Source organism: Furipterus horrens, unplaced genomic scaffold (assembly GCF_987537825.1).
Source record: "Furipterus horrens unplaced genomic scaffold, mFurHor1.1.pri manual_scaffold_7, whole genome shotgun sequence".
NCBI lineage: Eukaryota > Metazoa > Chordata > Mammalia > Chiroptera > Furipteridae > Furipterus > Furipterus horrens.
The window spans coordinates 120,186,109-120,206,892 of record NW_028327177.1 but is presented as its reverse complement, the minus strand read 5'-3'; the positions used below and the strand labels follow the sequence as shown (position 1 = coordinate 120,206,892).

Genomic DNA, 20,784 nt, shown 5'->3' with positions numbered 1-20,784 from the left:
TCCCAGAAGAAATATCCTAGAAAGTGTGTAAGAATTAGTCTTTATGTTCTCATGGAGTTTGTAGAAAATATTACCATAAAATAGCATCTCAACTACGTAGAGTCACATAAAGTATAACCAATTCATTGCCAGTGTATGGATGAATATGAAATAAAAGAATGAGTACAGGAAAAAGCATGACTGATAAAACAGTTACTGTGCATGACCAAATCCACCACTTCTCAGAGTACATATATTTTTGGCTAAATGTGAACAAAGTATTTCTAGATTACTATATTTAGACAAAGCTAATCCAGTATTGTAAGTTTTGATTTAGAAAGTATTTACCCCAGTATGATAATGTTCTTTAAAACTCATGAAATTTATTCTAGGGTGATGAGGCCAGATTCACCATTAAAAAAAAAAAAAAGAAAGAATATACTATATTCTGGCTAGGTTGGTCAAATACTCTATGAACTAAAATATCAAATGACTGACATCTAATTCAAAGAAGCACATTTCTTTAGATGCCAGGTGAATTGAAAAGAAACATGCTTCAAGATACAACAGAAAAGTAAACTCATAAAAATATGAAAATTCAATTTTAGTTATTAAGAATGAGAACATTACAAAGTCATTTTTCCTTAAAAATGTGAAAGAGGTCCAAATTAAGGCTTTCAAAGTAAATCTTTGACTCTTGACTAGCGTGCTGGACTTCATCCAAGATATTTTTCTATCTCTCTAAAGGTAAAGAAAATACAGAGATTGATGAACTTGCCAAAAGAACTGTGTAAACTTAATTCTTATTCTTAATTCTTAATAATACTTCTTAATTCAAATGTTTGTAGATACTTTGGAGGCATTTTTAATACAATTTTAAAGAAACTACAATATTTATGTTTTAAAAAGTTATTCTGCTCACATGTATTTTAAAACACAGCAAAACCAAAAATCCTTAAAAAGACAATTGTTTCTAAGGCCTAGAGCAAAGGTCAGATATAAAGATGTCAAAACACTATTGAATTGAAGGAAGAAACCCATTTCTGGTAAGTATGGAGTCTAGAGAGAAGTTGCAGAAAGAGGATGGAGGAAACTTACCTGCCATGGTATATGCCCCTAAGCTTTTTCTTTCTTTACTATTTTAAAATTTTTAGCCGCAAATAAAAGAAGAGAATGAGATGATGTGGGGAAGGGGGCGGGGAAGGATGCTGAGGAAGAGGAATCACTGTGGTTCAGCTGTAGTGATGGGAGGAAAAGAAGTAATGTGAATGGAATACATAGGTACTAGGTACTAGAACAGATCAAATATCAATAAGATCATCTATGGGAACTTTTGGATGCCAAATCTGATAAACACAGTTGCCAAGAATTTGTGCTCATGTAGGAAGTCCTGCAGAAGAAAATTATTTTGTTTAGGATGAATATGAATGTATAGAACATTCTATGAGAATCATAGTCATAGATATAATTCCTTTGTTCTTTGGTGAATTAATTTAAGTATTGGTCTAAATATTCAATCATGTTCTCATAGGCCATACATTGTGCATAGTTTACATTAATGACTTAGTGTGTTCTTCTGGATGACATTATATATGACCACATATAGTTTGTGCCTTTCCCACTGCTCTAAATTTCTTATCTCTATGCAACATATATAAATTAAGCAGAGAACTAAAAAGTGAGAAGCTAAGTGTGCTATAGACACAGGACATCTATTTCACAACTTTAATTAAAGGGAAAAATAAGACAGTTCAAGTGATTGAAATAATTTTTGCTTTCTACACTTGGGGAACTGCAAGCTCTCACATGTTGTCTGGCATATAGTAGACACACAGTAAATATTTTAGAATAAAGGAATTGGGAAAAACCTGGCAACTATCCAGGCATCTATCGCTCAAGGCAACACCACTCACATTGATGATGCATTGCTCAGGGGGAAATAGCTTCGAATCCCCATCTTAAAGATCTAAGCCATGATTGTCCACCCCAATTACACAAAAGTAACACACCATGGCATTTGTATCTTTTTAACCTGATGCGGGTCCCTCCTAAGAGAGTCTGATTCAACAATTCTAGGACAGAGCCTGGTGATCTCCAATTTTCTGCTGCTAATGAGGCAATTCTGCTTTACAGGCAGGCTTGAGAATCACCTATAAGAAAATGAATCTCCTATATTTGAAAATATATAAGTATGTACCTGTTATCTTTACTCCTTCATTTAACCCTAGACAACTTTTCTTTTCAATATATAACAATACATCCAAGGAGGTAAGCAACTAAGCAAATGGCAGAATATGCAATTAAAGGAATTAGGCAACAAACAAAAAACTTACTATATAATTAAGAAGATTTGGTGTGGGGTGCAGTGTGGTGAATGGTACCTTCTACCACAACCACCTGGTGGCTCAGACCTTGAAGTAAGACAGACCTGAGTTTGAATCTTGACTCTTTTGCTTTCTCAGTTGTGACACTTGGAGAAATTGCTTAACTTCTCCCTACTTCAGTTTCTTCATTTGTAATATGGAAGGGTAGCTAATACCACATAAGGTGATTGTGTCAATTTCATCAGCTTGTATGTAAAGCATGTTAGCAGAGAGACTGGTATTTAATGACGAAGAAATGGGAGGTGTAATGATGGCAATGATGATGAAGATGATGGGGATAATGATTCCTGAATATTAGTGACAAGGGATTTTGAAAAACCTTAAGTAGCTAAATAGAAAAACACTGTCTATAATTCTTACTTCACACTTATCAGGTTAAATACTCTTAGTGTATATTTTTGTATGTTTATCATGTTTTGAGCACTCTGCAAGGCACTGAAAAGATGATCATAAAAAAGTCAAGACCGTCTCTGAGAAGTATGTATTTTTGTATGGGAGACAAATATAGACATAAAAAATAAAACCATAATGAATGTGAACAAGACCTTCCTCTTTCTCTGAGCTGTAGTTCCAAATACAATTTTTGTTAAAATAATCTAGGTGCTAAAAGGCAGCATAATTTACAATAATATTGCTCTTTCATAACCTGCCCAATCCAGAAAGGTAGTCAAAATATTCCCATTAACGTGCAGAAACAAATAGCAGGAAAAAAAATAAAGGTTTTCCTAGAAATCCCATTGACAGAGAGCAACTTTCTACAAAGATCAGAAGCCTTTCCCATTACCTCCTACATGACTGTGAAAGGAAATTACTATACTCAGAAGAGATTACCCCACTGTAACACTTTGAGTGCAAACACTGTCAAGTTCCTGTTTACATTCAGCATGAAGATCCTTCACAACTGAGTGAGCAGAGAAAACTCAGTTAGCTGACCAATACCAACACAGCAAAATTACCCAAGTTATTATTCTGAATTTCAAAATCCATCTCAGCTTCTCACTTTATACAGGTAACCCAGACCCATGTCTCAATCTCAGTTAAAGGCATATTTCTAATTTTTTTAATGCATAAACACAGCCATGGAAGCAATTAGTGTATTTCCATCTTCACTTCAAAAAATATCACAGACACTCAATGTAAGTGTATACATGAAATCATTGAAGTGAATTTAGTAATCAAAGGAACAGATCTGTCATTCATGGACTCTTACTCTGGATGGGCTTATTTATTTATGGATTCAGGCTACTGAGTATCTACTTGAATACTGAAGAAGTGAAGAGCAGCCTTGTACCTCCACTGCTGCATCAACCCTTAACATTGACAACTTCAAAAATATTTTGCAAGCAGGGATCATTTATTTTTCCTGAATCTTAGTTTCTGAAAAATAAGCAGATATATAAAAATGAATAAACAGGAGCAACAATATTAGAAAACTAATTTAATCTAGAAAACTTTAAACCCGTGAAAAAGTTTCTCAGAAAGTGAAAGAAGTTTACTTAAAATTTATGTTTATTTACACGATGAATTGTTCCAAAAAAGATATCATTCATCAGGCTCACAAAAATACATATAACATATAAAAATAAATAAATAAGGAAATTAGAACAAGTATGAATAAGAAAGAGATTGTGTGGCTAAAAATATTATTTTTATTTATATATGCCACAAGAACTCTTACACTTGATAAAGAAGGCAGAACATTCAACTCTGAGCATCCTTAAGCCTGTGCAAGGAGGAAACACAATCCATTTCACAATATTCCTAAAATCTCTTCCCTATCTCTCTAATATTGAAAAATGTTCTAAGTTCTTTAAACATGAGACACTACTACATTATACAAATACTATACTTTGGGAGCAATTAACATTTAACTGAAATAATACTAAATTCTAAATAGCTGTGTGTGTGTGCATGTGCATGTGCATGTGGTATATATGTGTGAGTGTGTGTGTCAGGGCTAGGAGTTGGGCAACTGTTAAAGAAGAATAACAGCCTGGACCAGTGTGCCTCAGTTGGTTGGGCACTGTTCTGTAAAAAGAAAGGTCTCTGATTCGATCTCTCGTCTGAGCCCATGCCTGGGTTGAGGGTTCAGTTCCCAGTGGGGGCATGTACAAGAAGCAACCAACCAATGCTTCTCTCTCTCACTGATGTTTCTCTTCCCCTCTTTTCTTTCAACCCTTTGCATCTCTCTAAAAATAAATAAATGTTTTTAAAAGAATAACAAAAAATCAGAAGTTAATCTAGCAGATGAATTTTGCCTAGAATAAGAATGCCTTTTTTTCAATATCCATGTCTGTGAAATGAGAATGATAACATTTCTTAACTAAGTCGCAAAAATTGATAGAATAAAATATTAATATAAAGTGATATAAGGATGTGTAGATATGAATCTCCTCCATGGACTTCAAAATATATCTAATTTTGATATATTAGATATATTAGATATATTTTGAAAATATATCTAATTTTTCCTCAAACCACTTGAGTACTTGTGTAGAATAAATATGATAATATTTATGTTTTTGTAATAAAGCATTTATATATGCTTTTCATCAGCATAAAATAAAACATAAAATTGGGGTTGAAATTCTTGGACAAGAAAACAAATATCTTTTGGCCACCAGGAGAATATTGATTGATTCTTGATAAAGACAAAATTATAGAGATGGAGAAAATATTGGTGGTTGTCAGGGAGTAGGGAAGGAAGTGGCTATGATTGTAAAAAGGTTACACAAAGCATCCTTTTAATAAAATCATTCTGTATCTTTACTGTGATGGTTCTTTTACAAATCTGTGTGTGTGATAAAACTGCATAGCACTAAACACACACCAAATATAAATGAGTATGTGTAAAACTGATGAAATCTGGATAAGGTAGATAAATTATATCAAAGTGAATTTCCTGATGATATTAGATTACAGTAAAACAAGATACTACCATTGGGAGAAACTGGATAAAGGGTATAAGGAAACTCTTGTTATTACTTCTTATAACTGCATTGGAATCTAAAATCATATTTTTAAAAGTTGGGAAAAATTATTTCAAATCAGTAAGAACAGAAAATATCAATCCTGGAACAATAAGTAGATTGCCATTCATTTTTGTACTTCTTATGCCTTAAAGATTTTCAATTTCATAAAAAAGATACTAACTTATAAAAAGCCTTAAAAACAATAATTTAGAAATATCTTATTTCAAAGGAATGAGGGGAATCACATCTTAGGTTTGAGAGAAAAAAAAAATCAATGCACAATCTTCCCTGATGAAGAAGAAATAATGGGAAATTGTCCAGATTTGGGTGTTTACAAAATAAACATTTTGAGTTAGCTATGATACATCTACATTAGCAGAAGCAACATTGACTCATGTTTACAAAGTTTCTATTCTGCAGATCTTCTCAATTCCCCCATACAAAAAGCAACATAATATAATTTAAAAACACAGGCCTAACAATTCGGATAACAGACCCCAGTTCTGTCTGCGTCACTCATCTGCTCAGTAATTATAAGCCTATCAATACTCAATCTCCTCATCTGTCCAATGGGGATAAAGTTTCCTCCTCATTGTGTTGTGAGTAACAAATTAGGGAGACGCTTGTAACAGAGAAAATTAGGAAATAGTGTACAAACATATCACAATATCTAGTAAATGGAAGAGGTGGGCTGTAATGTCTCTGGTCATTTACAGCTGAGGAGCCAGCACCACAGCTGAGCTCCTACAAGCAGAACTTGAACCCTTGTATACTAACCACTAGCAGTCTTGGCACCTGATGTCAAATAACACACAAGTGACTTTGTTACAGAAACACAGTGGGAAAACCATCGAGGGCTGAAATTTATAAAACTTGCTTTAAGGATTCTAGATATCCCTGTTGCGTTTTAGTTCAGTATAGGGTTTAAAATCATATGCCAACACCATCCTTGACTTAACTTTAAAAGAAATCCATTGGTTTTCTTGTTATCTCCAAGCCTCTGCTCAATCCATTGTTTGACAGCATTCTAATAAAGTAACTGAGCTGAATTTTTGGTTTATTTTATTAGTTAACATTTATTATATTAAGGAAAAGTCTCGATTTATAGTTTGTTAATATTTTTTTATAGTTGACACTATTACAGATGTCTCCCATTTTCCCCCTTTGCTCACCTCCACCCATACACCCTTTTCCCCTGGCCTTCAGCAAACTACTGTCTGTGCCCATGGCCTTTGCATATATGTTCTTTGTCTAATCTCTTTACCTTCTTTTATCCCCTCCCCTCTGACATTCATCAGTCTCTTCCATTTATCCATGTCTCTGGCTCTATTTTGTTTATCAGTTTATTTTGTTCATTGCATTCCACATAAAAGTGAGATCATATGGTATAACATTCTTGTTTCTTTTGGGGGGTGGTTAGTTCCCCATTATGTAGTAATATTAATGACATCTTTTTTTTTTTGTACCAGTTTTATAGATTTCACAAGTAGCATCACAGACTTCCTCTTCTAAAATACTTATTTTAAACTTTAACAGCACGTGAGGAAATAAAGAAGCCATTTCAAGATACCAGATTGTCATTTTACAAAGAAAATAAAGAACTTTTAATTTTTGAAACGTGTTTTCCCTTCCCAAAGATAGTATTAATAAAGCAAATGGGATACATTGTGTTATTACTCCAATTCTTGTTTTACATATAAATTTTTTGTGCCTGCTCATCGAGGGGTCATCCTATGTTTGTCTGTTTGACTTACTTTAACCAATGAGATGTTAGCAAATGTGACACAAGCAAAATCTTGATAATTGTTTGTGTTATTGGGCTGGGGCTTTGTTGCAACCCAGCTAAACCTGCCTTAGATCGGGTGATGCCCTAGTCAACCCACAAACGAGTGAGCTATAGTCATCAGTAGATAACTAATATTATAAACAAGTCTTACTATTGACAAAAAAATCAACATTACCTTGAATAGAATTTTACTGTTAAATAGTGATTTTTTATTATTAATTTCAATGTTCATTGATAGTTTTGCTTGTTTCTCAAGTCTCATACAATCAGTACTCTGGATCAGTACAACTAATAATATACCAGAAAAAGCTGCTCATAAGAAGTTGAGAGACAGAGAAGATTAAGTACATTTGAGTGTGTGTCATTCCTAGTGCTATAGCTATAACTATCCTCCTCCCTACACCCAGGAAAGCATTTTAAACAGCTTTATTAAAGAATGATTCACATATAATAAACTGCACATATGTAGATTGCACAATTTTATAAGTTTAACAGATACATATACCTAAAACACTATCACCACAATCAAGACCAGCAACCCCCAAAACTTTCTCATGTTCCTTTGTAATTCCACCCCTTCTGCCTCATTCATGGATGGGTTAAAAGCATATTTAAATTGAAGTTATTGTGATATTGCTCTACATAGAACTCTGAATCTTTTCTCATATCACCAAACTTATGGACTTGTGGCATATCTCTCAGGTGATCTCCAGCACCCCTGCATCATGACCTCTCAGGTAAAAAGAACTCTTTGGGGTATTTATAACAAAAGAGGTAATTCCTGGATAATCCTCTGTGTACTGTTCATAAAACATTGCCACATTGCAGCTTTGTAAACTGGGTTTCCCAGGTGATGTGTTTTAAGAAGGATGAAAACCGTTTGTAAGTATCTCAAAATGAAGTCAACCGTGGCCATTCAGATCTTAGTCATATAAATTTAATGCTTTACAATTTAGCTCTATTTTTTTCTTTTATTAAACACAGACTGCTAAAGTCAAAACCATGTGTACAAATTTCAGCTTCACTATTTATAAAGTGAGTGACTTGACAATTTATTCAAGCTTTCTGGGGTTTAATTAAATTTTCTATCTCTAAAGTAGAAATAAAAACATCTACCGTTTATTATTAAGAGATTAAATAAACTAATATAGATGAAAATACCAAACATAGCATTGTGTTCATGGTTGCTTTGGTTGCTTATTAAATGTCAATTCTCTTCCCTTTTCTTCTTTCAAAGTAAAATTAGAATAAAGTTGAAGAAAGAACTTGGGTTTTTCAATTAAAGGATGATAGTAAAGAGCCCAGACTTCTCAGGTACTAGCTTTGGGACGACATACTGAGCCTCCCTAGAGTTCTTTGCATCCTTTTCACTAAAGTGAGGACAATAAATATATTTAAGAACAATGAGAGGCCAATATAGACCCAAGTCACTTTCATTTCAAGATTCTGGCCTATCAAAATTAAAGATATATCAAACAAATATATATATATAATTAAATATTTATTTTAATATTATATATTTACATTAACAAGTAAAATTGTGGGATAAAATTTTCCCCAATCTCTTAAACTTCACATATAACTTACTTTTGATATTATCTTCCAAATGATGATAGCAGTAAAAAAAGAAACCATGTATTGTATTGCCAAATATTTTTCTGTATTGAACACCATATATCATGTAGTGTAACTAATGTAACTATTTCTCATATGTGTGTATAAACATTTGGTAATGTTGACCACTATAGTCTCTATGGTGATTGTAGAATATTACCATTTTACACAATAATGAATTATGCATACACCACAACCAAGTCCAAGCACACTTCTGTTTCACACACTTTTTACATTTAACAAATATTGTCTTTACCATGATATTGGGTTCTACCAAATTTTACATTTGAGTTGTCACCATGAAGTAACTTTATCTTTAATGATCTTTATACTGAATTTACAAAATATATGATTTACCTTGAATAAATACAATAAAATTGGAAAAGCTTTACTTACATTTATGAACTAGATGCAAAAACTCAAACTTTATTTTTAAAAAAGGAAATGTATAATTGCTGGGCATCTTTTAGATTTAAGCACACATTAAAATCAGAACTATATTCACTACACAGGCACCTGAGACATTATTAGACAAGACCATAGCTAAAGCTATAAGAACTAGCTGGAGATCTACCAACCCATTAAAATAAATGTGAGCTATACCTACATTTAAGAAAGATTAATAAAAACAAGAAGATAATTATTTTCCAAACCACCTACTCTAGTTCAACATTACATTTACCTGGAATCTACCCCAGCAGCTCAGGGCACAAGATGAAAACATTGGACAACAGGCTCTTCCAATCAGAACCATTTGCACCCATACCCACACCCACACTCACTCTGACTGGGACAATTTAGACAAGTCAATTTACCTAATGTGCACACCTTTAGGATGTGGGAAGAAACCATAGTACCCAGAGGAAATGCACACAGACCTGGAGGATGTGCAAACTCCACACAGAAAGTGACCTCAGCCAGGAATCTATTTTTTTTCTCATCAAGGCAGTGACGTTGAACCAAATGACATTATTCAAAAACCTGCTGTAAAGTTCAGTAACATGGCCAAGTACCTTTTATGAAAATACTGAAAAGGAAATTTAATTTTATGAATTTTGTCAATAAAATTTATTATAATTATTGAGTCAATAAGAAATAAAATTTCTTGGAAAAAATGTGAAAAGGCACTTAATAAAATAGAAATACATTATAAATCTTTTAATAAAGCAAAAATATACAATAAAATAGTTATCACTCTAACAACCAAAAAATCCACTAAAATAATCCCATTAAAGACAGAAACAAGAAGAATTTTCTTTATCGTAACCATTTTTATAATACTCATGACACTAGGCAAAGCAATTAGACAAGATAAAAAATTGAAGGGGCAAAAAGTAAAAGCTGTAATTATTGGAAACAAAAAAACAAAATTTTTATAATTTGAAGACAAAATTATTTCTTACCTAAAACTCCAAGAAACCCACCCCAAGGACCCAACTGCAAAATCACTATAAAAAATAGTAGAAACTCAGCAAGCTGCCTGGTTAAAAAAAAATAACATGTAGCAATCAATATCCTTCAATAAACAAACATGGCTGAATTTTAAAAAACAACGAGAAAAAGACTCCATATATAGTTTATATAGCAGTAAAAAGATGAAAATACAAGGAATAAAATAAATAAGAAATGTACAAGAGTTTTATTGAGAAACTCCTAAAAAGATGCAAATGATAGAAATATATAACAAGTTTCACATATGAATTTTAAAATCATAAAAATATCATTTTTCTTGCAAGAGATTTCATTGACAATACATTAAGATTTCTCTTTAGCTAGATAGTATGATTTTAACTTCATATGGACTACCACTTCAAATCAGCATGGAAAAAATGAATTACTAAATAATGTTAGGAAAATGAATTGGAATCTAGAAAGAATTAGTTTTGATCCCTACATAAATAGATCAAACTATGAAACTTATTAGTTGAGGAGAAAAAACTGTATATACAAAATTAAACTATGGTAGAGCACATAGAGTGCATTTTTAAAATAATTTCAGGATAGAAAACACCTCTCTATGTATGACACAAAACACAGAAATCATAAAAGTAAAATTGCTTAATTCATCTCTCTGAAACTCAAACGACCCACTAAAATTGGGAAAAACATATACAATTCACATAATCAATAGATGTTCATATTGTTACTATGTAAAGAGCTTATAAATGTCAAAAAGAGAATGCCAAAAATCAAATTAATAAAGGGCAATGAATATAAACTAATGAGGCCCAGAAAAGGAAATTCAAACAGGTCTTAACTATATTAAACAGTGCTCAACAAATGTACATTAAAATTTATTTGTTAGTTCAAAAGCAATTCAAGTGATGAAATAAAAATGAATATAATTAAATGCTATTCAAATATTAGTAATTATTACTATTTTTCAAATAATTTTATAACTTTTGTTTAAACAAAGCAAAAACACACTTCATGATATGGATCACTGTACAGACAGACAGAAACTCTTGGTAATTATTACCTCTATATCCTAAATCCTGGATTCACTCATTTATTAAGAGAAAGTGGCAGGCTCATTGAATGTAACCTAAATAAAAGTGAACCAAATTAATACAATACAAAAGGTCTAGTCCCAAGACATTCATTTTTTCCATTATTCAAGAAAGCATAGTCGAATCATTTATTTAGGTGCTAAGGTCAAAATCATGCCCAATTGTACCTTCTACATTATTCCTCAATTGATGGAATAGCCAGAATACCACACTAAAGGACAAGTCTATTTCTTGTCCAACTGGGTATTTCACATGCCAATAACATCTGAACTTCTTATGTGGATCCTTCTTTTTAGAAAAGCAAATAAAGCATGAATGGACAAAATGCTATGGCTCAGTTCCCTCTAGTTCAATAACTAGATTAAGAAACTCAGTTTGACTGACAAGTACAATAAGAAAGTATGTCCAAAATATTTAATAGAACAAAAGAAAACATGAAGAATAAAAGCTTTGGATTATATTTGAGAGTTGAAGAGCTAGATACTGTTATTTCTTCCTTTAAGTTTATTGCAAAGAAAAGGTAAATGATTTCTGTTAAAAGATGTCAACAGCACCTGATACTGGAGAATATATTTCTCCCAATAAAAGCATACTCAGAATAGAAGAATTTCCTCTGTAAGATTCTAACAAGGTAAAAGTACAAAATAATGTCACTATAATAGCTATGAGAATTAGAATATCTTCTATGGAAGGATTATCTTGACAAAAAACTCTCAAGGAACTTCTAAAGTCAGCAAATTCTAAACACCAAAATCTCAAAGAAAAATGATTTTTTCATTTATTAAATGATACCACAGATTGTCCCAGTCTGTTTATACTTACTATAAGAAAAACACATTTTAGAGGTAGTGTGATACAACAGAAATGTAATAGGCTACAGTAAGCTAGTATAATAACTTAAAAAAATTATGAGCTTGAATTCTGTCATCTTTAACAAAAACGGGAGCTTCCTCCATGAAGGAATTATAGGTGGAAGAGCTAAAACACCAGCATAGTACAAAATGTATATATAGACATGACCCAAATGGTAGTCACTGTTGTCATAAAGTTTTATTAAAGAAATCAGTGCTTGAAACACATGAAAATGAAGGGCTAGAAGCCAGTCTTAGAATTATGTTTCAAAACTAAATTTAATCACACAATACAGAATACAAGGAATACTAGCTACCATTGAAGGGAAATAAAGAAAACTAATATACAATTCTAGCATTTAATGAATTTAAAGTCTTCTACTCAAAGAAATATTTATTGAGCAAAACTTTGTTCCAAGCATTAAGTTCAAGCTAAGGAGATACGAAATGAATGAAACACAGTCAGGGTTTCAGAGACCAATAGTTAAGTGTTTAAAAAATAAAAGCATATAATTAAGAGTCCATGTAAGATCTAACTAGAGGGATGGACAAAGTAATGTGGAAGCATAGGGAAAATGTCACCTAACTACCCAGTGCTTCACAGAAAAATTTCAAATGAATGGGTTTTGAAGAAAATAAAGGATCTTACTCAAAGGATATGCAGAGGGCCCAGATGCATGAATGCACAGATGATTGGGGTGAGTGTGTCTGCAGCCTAGGAGGCAGTGGTTTAAAAGATACTGCAGAATCATCTTGTGGTTAGATGACACTAAGGACTCTGAACATTCTCTAAGAGAGAGCAGAGAGCCGAGGGATAGTTTTAAGGAGGAAGGTTTCATGATTAAATAGTCATATTGTTTTTAACAGGAATCACTCTGGGGACAACGTAGACTGAAGGGGTTTCAAGTAAGCAGGATCAGGGCTTATGACCACAGCAGTCTAATGAGAATAAGGTTATAATCATGTAGATGAGAAACAGCACCCAAACTAAAGCAGAGGTGATGAGAAGGAAGATGAGGAGCCAAATTAGAGCATTTGTAAAGTCAAGTCTCGAAGACTTGATAAACAATTAGACATGTGGGCAGTCACGACCGACTCAGATTCTGAGCTTGGAGAAATGGGTGGGTGGTAGTGTCAATAATGGAGCCAGAAAATGTAAGAAAATAGATGGGTTTCATAGGCCAGAAGAGATTATTAGTTCATCTGAGGACGTGAATTTTAAAGGGTTTAAGGGAGATAAATAGCTGCATTAATAGCTCTAAATGAAAGCAAAATATATCTTCCAGGGAATTTATAAGCCAAGAAATATATTTGACTGTTCATATTACTGAAAAAGCTCTTTAATTGCTCCTGTTGCTAAATATACCATAGGAAAAGTTGAATCTCATCTTTTTTGTTTGTAGGCTCTGCTAAACCAAAATGGACTTAAAAAACAGTATTTAGACTATATCAGCAAATGTATACTGCAGGGGTGAACCCTACTATCTCTGCAGCAGTTGCAATTCTGTACCTTTTACTTTTGCCATTTCTCCAATCAACCTCACTGGGACTGAATTCTAGCGTACTGTCAATTCTTTTTCTTCTCCACAGGCATAATTCTATAGTACAACATAAGGGTGAAGGAGAAGACTCAGCTTTGTGGTCAGAAATCAATCTTTCCCTTTCCTAAGACAAACTTAGTTCACTAGGCAAATCAGGCATTCATAAGAAAATGAACACATCAATTTCACTGTATTCCATGGGACCCCTGTCCAAGTGTCAAAGCATTATTGGAAACATCTTAGACTTTAAAGTTGACTTTTCTCCTGTGTTATGTATCAGTCTGTGGACTATGTGAAGGCTGAGAGTTTTTCACCATATTTCTCTTACCAAGACATGAATCTATCACCTCCAATGGCTTACTATGACAAAGCATTCTGGCTTTGAAGACATTCATGTCTGGCCAAATAGACTTTCTATTGTCCTCCTGCCTCTATCTTGCCTCCTTCACATCCTCTAAGATACTTGTTATTCTCCCTGAAGCCTCAATGAAAAGTGCTACACAAATTGGCAAAGTAAATAGGATATAGTTTTTGCCCTTATTATTGATGAGCTGATTATTCCCACCCTGAAGTAATTTATTATATGAATTGCTCTCAGATCATTACCTCATAGAAATTATTCGCTCCTTATCCAAATGTAAATAGCCCTTTGCCTACACCTCTTGAACACTCTGAATACCTATATTATGGTAATTTGTGTATAATTTATTGTCCTCTTTGAGAGAGGGACAAGCCTGATTTATCCCAAAGATCCTAGCATAATGGCTTTGTATATAGTCAGTGTTGATTAAATATTGTTGGAATGAGTAACTGATTGATTGACTGGCTGATTGAATAAATACAGTAAAGATGTTTTCAGAAATACTGTGTCCTCTCAGAAGTACATTAGCTCTAAAATATCCCAGAAACTGGTTTCTCAGGACTCAATATGTTTCTCATGCCAGAAAAGGGCTCAGATCATGGCCTTTGGTTTACAGTTCATGCCAAATTCCAAAGCCTAAAAGTAAAATATTGTGGGCATAACTTCCATTCTTGACAAATTAGCTCTCTATTCCCTTCTATATAATGATGTCAAAATAAAATTACCTAATATTTTAAAATACTATATAATAAAATGTTTTTTTTATTATTTGTATATCTCACTCATCAAAAGAAATGCACTTGTGGTAAACACATAAATTTGATTCTTGTAAATCAAAATAAAATACTTTGTTAACTGTGAGGAAGTTATGAGAACCCCTGCACTAAGTTCTTTGCAGGGTAAATAATCTACAAATGCAAAAGAAAGAGAAAAAATAATTCCCTTATCCTTCTTCTCTTCTACCTCCTCCCTCTTCCTTTTTGTGTCTTTTTTTCTATTTTTAATAAACCTGGAATAAAGGTTAAATAAAAAAAACATATTTTGGTTTAATACAGCCAACTTCAATACACCAGTGTATAGTGGGGAGTTTCTTAAATCTAAGAAGATATGAGAAAAATATGGAGAACATAGTGTTTCAAAACAGTCCACATAGTTAGCCCAGAAATGACCCGGTTAATAGTTAATAAGGTGGAAATGGCCCAGTCACCTCAGAGTGCATGTACTTGACTTGGTATCATTCTTTGAAGATGCCACATTCTTGGACTGGTTCCCCACCCGAGCAAACTAAGATACTTGTACATAGGCTAACAACCCCCCTGTAACCTTCCATATCTGAAAAGAGAGAGCACCCTGTCAAGAGACAGGGAATAATCTTCTGAAAATATTCCTATGTCTCTCACATTACTTTTAGATCAAAGAATGAAGAATCTGATAGCACAATTGATTGAACATGTCCTAGGTTAGGTTTGCTCATATGTCATGACCCAATATAAAGGAAATCCCTCCCTCCAGTGAGTTGGGCCTCACATTCACAAAAATTCCAGACATAAACTCAGCAGAGTTATGCATACAGAATTCTAGAGTGTGCTCTATAAACATGCTTCATGAAGAACAAATGTGGAAACATGAGGCTTTGTATGAATCTACAACAATGCAATAGCAACCACAAGAGAAAGAATTCTAAAACAGCATCCAAGATTCCTGACTCCTGTATACATACCTTTATAATCTCTTTCCCTTGGGTGTGAACAGGACTTATGATTTTACAAGGGATTTCACAGATGGAATTAAGATTCATAATCAGTTGAGTTTGAGTTAATCAAAAGAGAGATTATTCTGGGTGGGCATGACTTAGTCAGGTGAGCTCCTAAAAGAAAGACACTCCTGTTGGTCTTGAAGAAGTAAGCTGTTCTGTTGCAAGAGGGCCTATAGAAAAGGCCACAGGGCAAGAACCTGAGGGCATCTTCTAGTTGCTAAAAAGTCCCTGGCTGACAGCTAGCAAGCAAAAAGGAACCCTGATCATAAAATTGCAAGGAAATAAATTCTGCCAACAAACACGTGAGCTTTGAAGAGGGCCTGGAGCCACAGCAGAGACCACAGCCATAGCGGACAACTTTCTGCTGCCTTGTGAGACCCTGAGCAGAAGACCCAGCTAATCCTTGCCTGGATATCTGACCTACAGACAATGTGAGATAACAAGTCACTAAGTTTGTGATAATTTACTACACAGAGATAGAAAACTAACACAGGAACTATCTCCCTAAACATAAAGAATAAGAATAAAAGACACACTAATGGCATGTAAAAAAAAGAGTCTTTATAATCTTCCATTTGTGAGAAGATATCTATGAAGTGTTACATATTTCCTTGAATGTTTTCATGTAAATAGCCTTTTATAGACAGACCCAGAATAATGGAGCACATCTTTTTTTATTGCAAAAATGCCTTTGATGATATTTTCCAAATTATAACTCAGCAAAGACTTTGGATCTTCACAGTCCCATCTTATCCTCCCTTCTTCCAGTGACACTGGGCACATTACCCTTCTCTTCATGCTTCTAATGTTAAGAGATTATGTAATGTGATGGAAGTATAAAGAGGAAAAAGAAAAATCATTGAGAATTGCCTCTGTAGAGGAAGTATTTTGACTTTAACAAATTTCCTTGGACCATTAGGCTATACAGGAGTATGTACATAACATACATGCAAACATGAATGAGTTTCTGAAGCACTGTTATTGAATGCTTTGACTGGAATCTCCTTGATAGAGTCAATGGGGCAACAAACTTCCTTTAAAGATTCAATCTTTCCTCATTAACCCAAAAGAGAAGTAGTCAGGCCAAATTCTGATCTGACTAAGAAAATGTAGGCTAATGTACCATTCTGTTTGAAAATTGATACTTCTCTCTGAAAGATTTATATTCTAAAAAATGTGTTTTTCTGAAATGGTACCCTGTGGAAAATATTTGTACTGAAAACTATTTTATAAAATATGTACTTATATGTTCTTTTATTTTACTTTCCCTTTGTCCAGACTAATATTCTGTACTTAAAGCAGACGTGTACTAAGAAAATATTTTTAAATACATTAAACATTTTTTTAAATAAGGAACTATGGAGGCACAAACTATATGCAGGTCATTATGTTAAAATTGCATGCACGTGTGTGTGTGTGTGTGTGTGTGTGTGTGTGTGTGTTTTAGAGTATTTCAAGTGAGATTGGCTATATGTAATGAGTCAAATAAGCTCATCTGGATTATTTTCTCCCTAAATGAGGTATAAATATTTGATATTGTGAAGGTTCTTAGTTTCTCTGAGTTTCATTTGCACTTCAATTAAACACAGTCCAAAAGAAAATATTTTAAGAGTAAATATGTAGTGTTATATAAAAAGATTCCTATTTTCCAGCATATTAAAAAATTATACTGTATATGAGAAAAAATAGTTTTAATTGTTACACAATTTTCTTTCAATCCAGATGAAGAGCTCACTTCTTAAATATTAAAAGAGAAAAAACCTTATTCTTTAAAACAACAAAATGTCACTAGGTGATAAAGTATATTATGAACTTGTTTTATGTTGCCGTGTGATTGTACCCCAACTGATATATTAGTAGGATAATTTTATAAGCTTTTATTGTCATATAGTTGTTCTTTCTTTCCTGGAAGAAATTTCAGACCATGTTTTAAGTTTTATTATTTCTATTATAATATTAAATCAATAAGGCTAACAGTAATACTGGATCATGGTTAAGTTAGCAAGGGGCTTTGCCAGAGTTATTGTTTGCTCTCTTATTTTTCATTAGAATTGTCCAAAATAAAACAAACTAAGGTAAGAAACTGACATGACTATAAAATGTACTTAACAAAAAATGCAGAAAATGAATAATGTAAACACACTGCATTTTTAGTATAATAATACTATCTACGTTCCAGTGTAGTTTTTATTTGAGGGGGGTAAAAATTTTGCAAATTTAAAACTTTCAAAGAGTTTTATGTTGCACAAGAAAATCAAAAACTACTACAAAAAATCAAAATAAAGAAGGGTAATCATAGGGAAAGAGTTTCTGGGATAGTAATTACACTTAACAAAATTGTGTCAACCCAGAAAAGATAGCATAATAATATAAACTGAATATTTAGCAGGGGAAATGGCAAGCCCATGATTCTAGATACAGCAAAATTTGTGGTTAAAAATTTGCTTAATGAATTTTTTAAGTTTCAGATTATTCAAGTCATTCTGCAATTCAAACCAAAAGCAAATGAGAAATTATAATCTTCTTTAATTGAGTAGAGTTTGTTGAAACAAAGGGTATCAATTGAATGTTGTTAACGAAGCATTTGTGTTACTCATCACTTTGAAATCTGATTCACTGATTTTCAGACTAATATTATACGAAGTGGTTCCCTCCAGGAATTCCCCAGACACTGTGGATCACATACTAAGTATGCTGTCCAACAGTTTTAGGGTTTTTAAAATTATTCTAAATGCTGATAGGTGATGATGGACTTCCCAAGTAAGGATTCAAGATTTCTAACCTTCTATTTTGTTAACATTAATGTGTAGCTAAACTAGAAAAAAAGCTATTCATCACTCTCTACATGCCCTCTGCTTATCAAATATTATAGTGATAGAGGCGTCCTCACACTGATGATCCTCATTAACAATTGATATATAAATATAATACAGCAGAAATTCCCAGGGCTATTATGATGGACTCATTCCTTACACATGACACTCCATTCAACTTTAAATGACAATTAGATAAGCAGCTACCATTTACCAATGACTTCATTTTTAACAGATGCATTGTGATCAATGTTGGAAGGCTTTTTTTGGGGGGGGTGTTAAGTTTACAACATCAAGACCAAACATCCACATAAAGCTGATCAGTTCTTAAGGTAATAAAGAGTAGCACCCACAGCCATGGTTCAGGATTGCAGTGATAAATTTGTGTGTTGGCTGGATGGTGGAGGAAATGGCAGTAGCAGGGACTTGAAGTTTTATTGCAATATTTTCTCTTATTATTAAAGAAGACAGACATATAATGGCATTGCACTTCTCTTATGCTGTCTGACACATCTAGAATATAAAAGGGGAGAGAATGGCTAAAGCTAAAGATAACACCAGAAGAATGCCTACCCCAACTACCATGAGCAGGCTGGATGTCAAAAAAAAAAAAAAAAAAGAACAAAATCAAGTAAATGCTTCATTTCTCCTTCATGTAAACTTTTCCAACTATTTCTGAAGTGCAAAAGTCCAGGATCATCAGAGTGTGTATCTAGACTACTGGAGTGTAAATAAAATTGAGTGAGCTCTCTACATTACCTCCAAGAAATATACCATCATAGTAAAAAACAATGATACCTAAACCACTGGAAAAAGCCTTTGGAATAAATGAGTTTCTATGAGTCTGGTGTAATAGTAAGAAAAAGGAATGATAGTACATAGAAGCAACATAAGCTAGGGGGTAAGTGTAGATGGCTATTCAATAGTGAAACCAACTGAAAACATTTGTTAGGAGTGTGAGTACAGACTTCTAATTACATGGAAAAGTCTACTGGAAAAGACCAAGAGCCTCAAGAAGGAAGCAAGCTAAAGAAGCCTGGGAAGGAACAGGGACCTGACCGTGGTCCTGAAATAGACCATTTGCTCCAAGTATCCATACATCACCATCTCTGTTATTATTATTATTTTTTAACTGTAGCTTAAACAAGCTAAACGTCCAATAATAGTTGCCATCATAAAATAATGTCGAAAGTTTTTCTTATAATCAGATCAGCCTTTCCAATGCCCAGCTCCTCCTTCCCAAACAATTTCTCCTCAAGTGTTAGGATAATTTCAAGATTGAAAGGTACACTATTCTAGTTTAAAAGACAAACTCACGATGCTTAGAATTCTACAAAAAGCTTACACTTGGCAATTCCTGCTTCTAGTTTGCGTTTCTTAAACTCATACGGGAAAGCATGCCTATCCGAAAGACCTCACAGAATGAATATCCATGGATGAAGAACATTCCAAACTCTCCCTATAATTTAGGGAGACTTGAAATTGAAAGATACAGTGGCATTTCACTAATAAAGACAATTCTTACTCTCACCTCATAAACTTAATAAAAACCGCTTCCTTGAGCGGTACCAAAATGCAGGTTCAACATTGAACGCGGAATCAATCTTTCTTCAGGCTCTTTTGACCCCAAGAAGTCAAGGGGGCCAACTACCAAAGTGTTTATACTGCATCGAATCATGGGACGAACATTTTTTTTCTCCGCACAAAAGACACCTTGGAAAGAACAGAAGGAAATTCACTCTGCTGGTGCAAAAAGGAAGGCAGGAGCTAAAGTAATCTATATGAGAAATATCATTCTCCAAAAAATACTATGCAACTCGTCGAAGTGCAAGACTTACGTGTTCCATCAAAACGGGTGGCGATGGTGTCCAGGAAGGTATTCTGGGGCGCCAGTAATCCTTTCATAACCGGCATTTTTCCAGCGTGGTGTGAAATTCTCCATCAAAGTTTGTCCAGAAAGATGGTTCGAGAGGAAAGTGCCAAGAAGGGAAAAGGGGAGCGTAATGATGGCGGGGAGGGGGGCCTGGTGTGCCGGTGGGGCCAAGCGAGGGAAGCGAGAGGATAGAAGGAGAGAGGGAGCGAGTTCCAGCCGCCGCTGCTCAGACAGGAGCGGCCCCGAGAACGCTCTCGGAGCCCGCCCCGCACCTCCAGGTTTCTCCGGGCTCGAGCTCCTCTCCCTCCCCTTCACCCTCTGCCAGCTGCTGATCGCACCCCCCT

The 20,784-nt window shown here is 33.9% G+C and overlaps 1 protein-coding gene across 1 annotated transcript in view; it reads right to left on the bottom strand.

Moving 5' to 3' along the window:
- KCNH8 (potassium voltage-gated channel subfamily H member 8) overlaps nt 1–20,481 on the bottom strand; it is a 331,588-nt gene extending 311,107 nt beyond the window's left edge. Inside the window, exon 1 of the mRNA XM_090283012.1 lies at nt 20,406–20,481. Within this exon, the coding sequence (XP_090139138.1) occupies nt 20,406–20,481 (76 nt within the window). The remainder of the gene's footprint in view (nt 1–20,405) is intronic.
- Between the last annotated feature and the right edge of the window lie 303 nt (nt 20,482–20,784).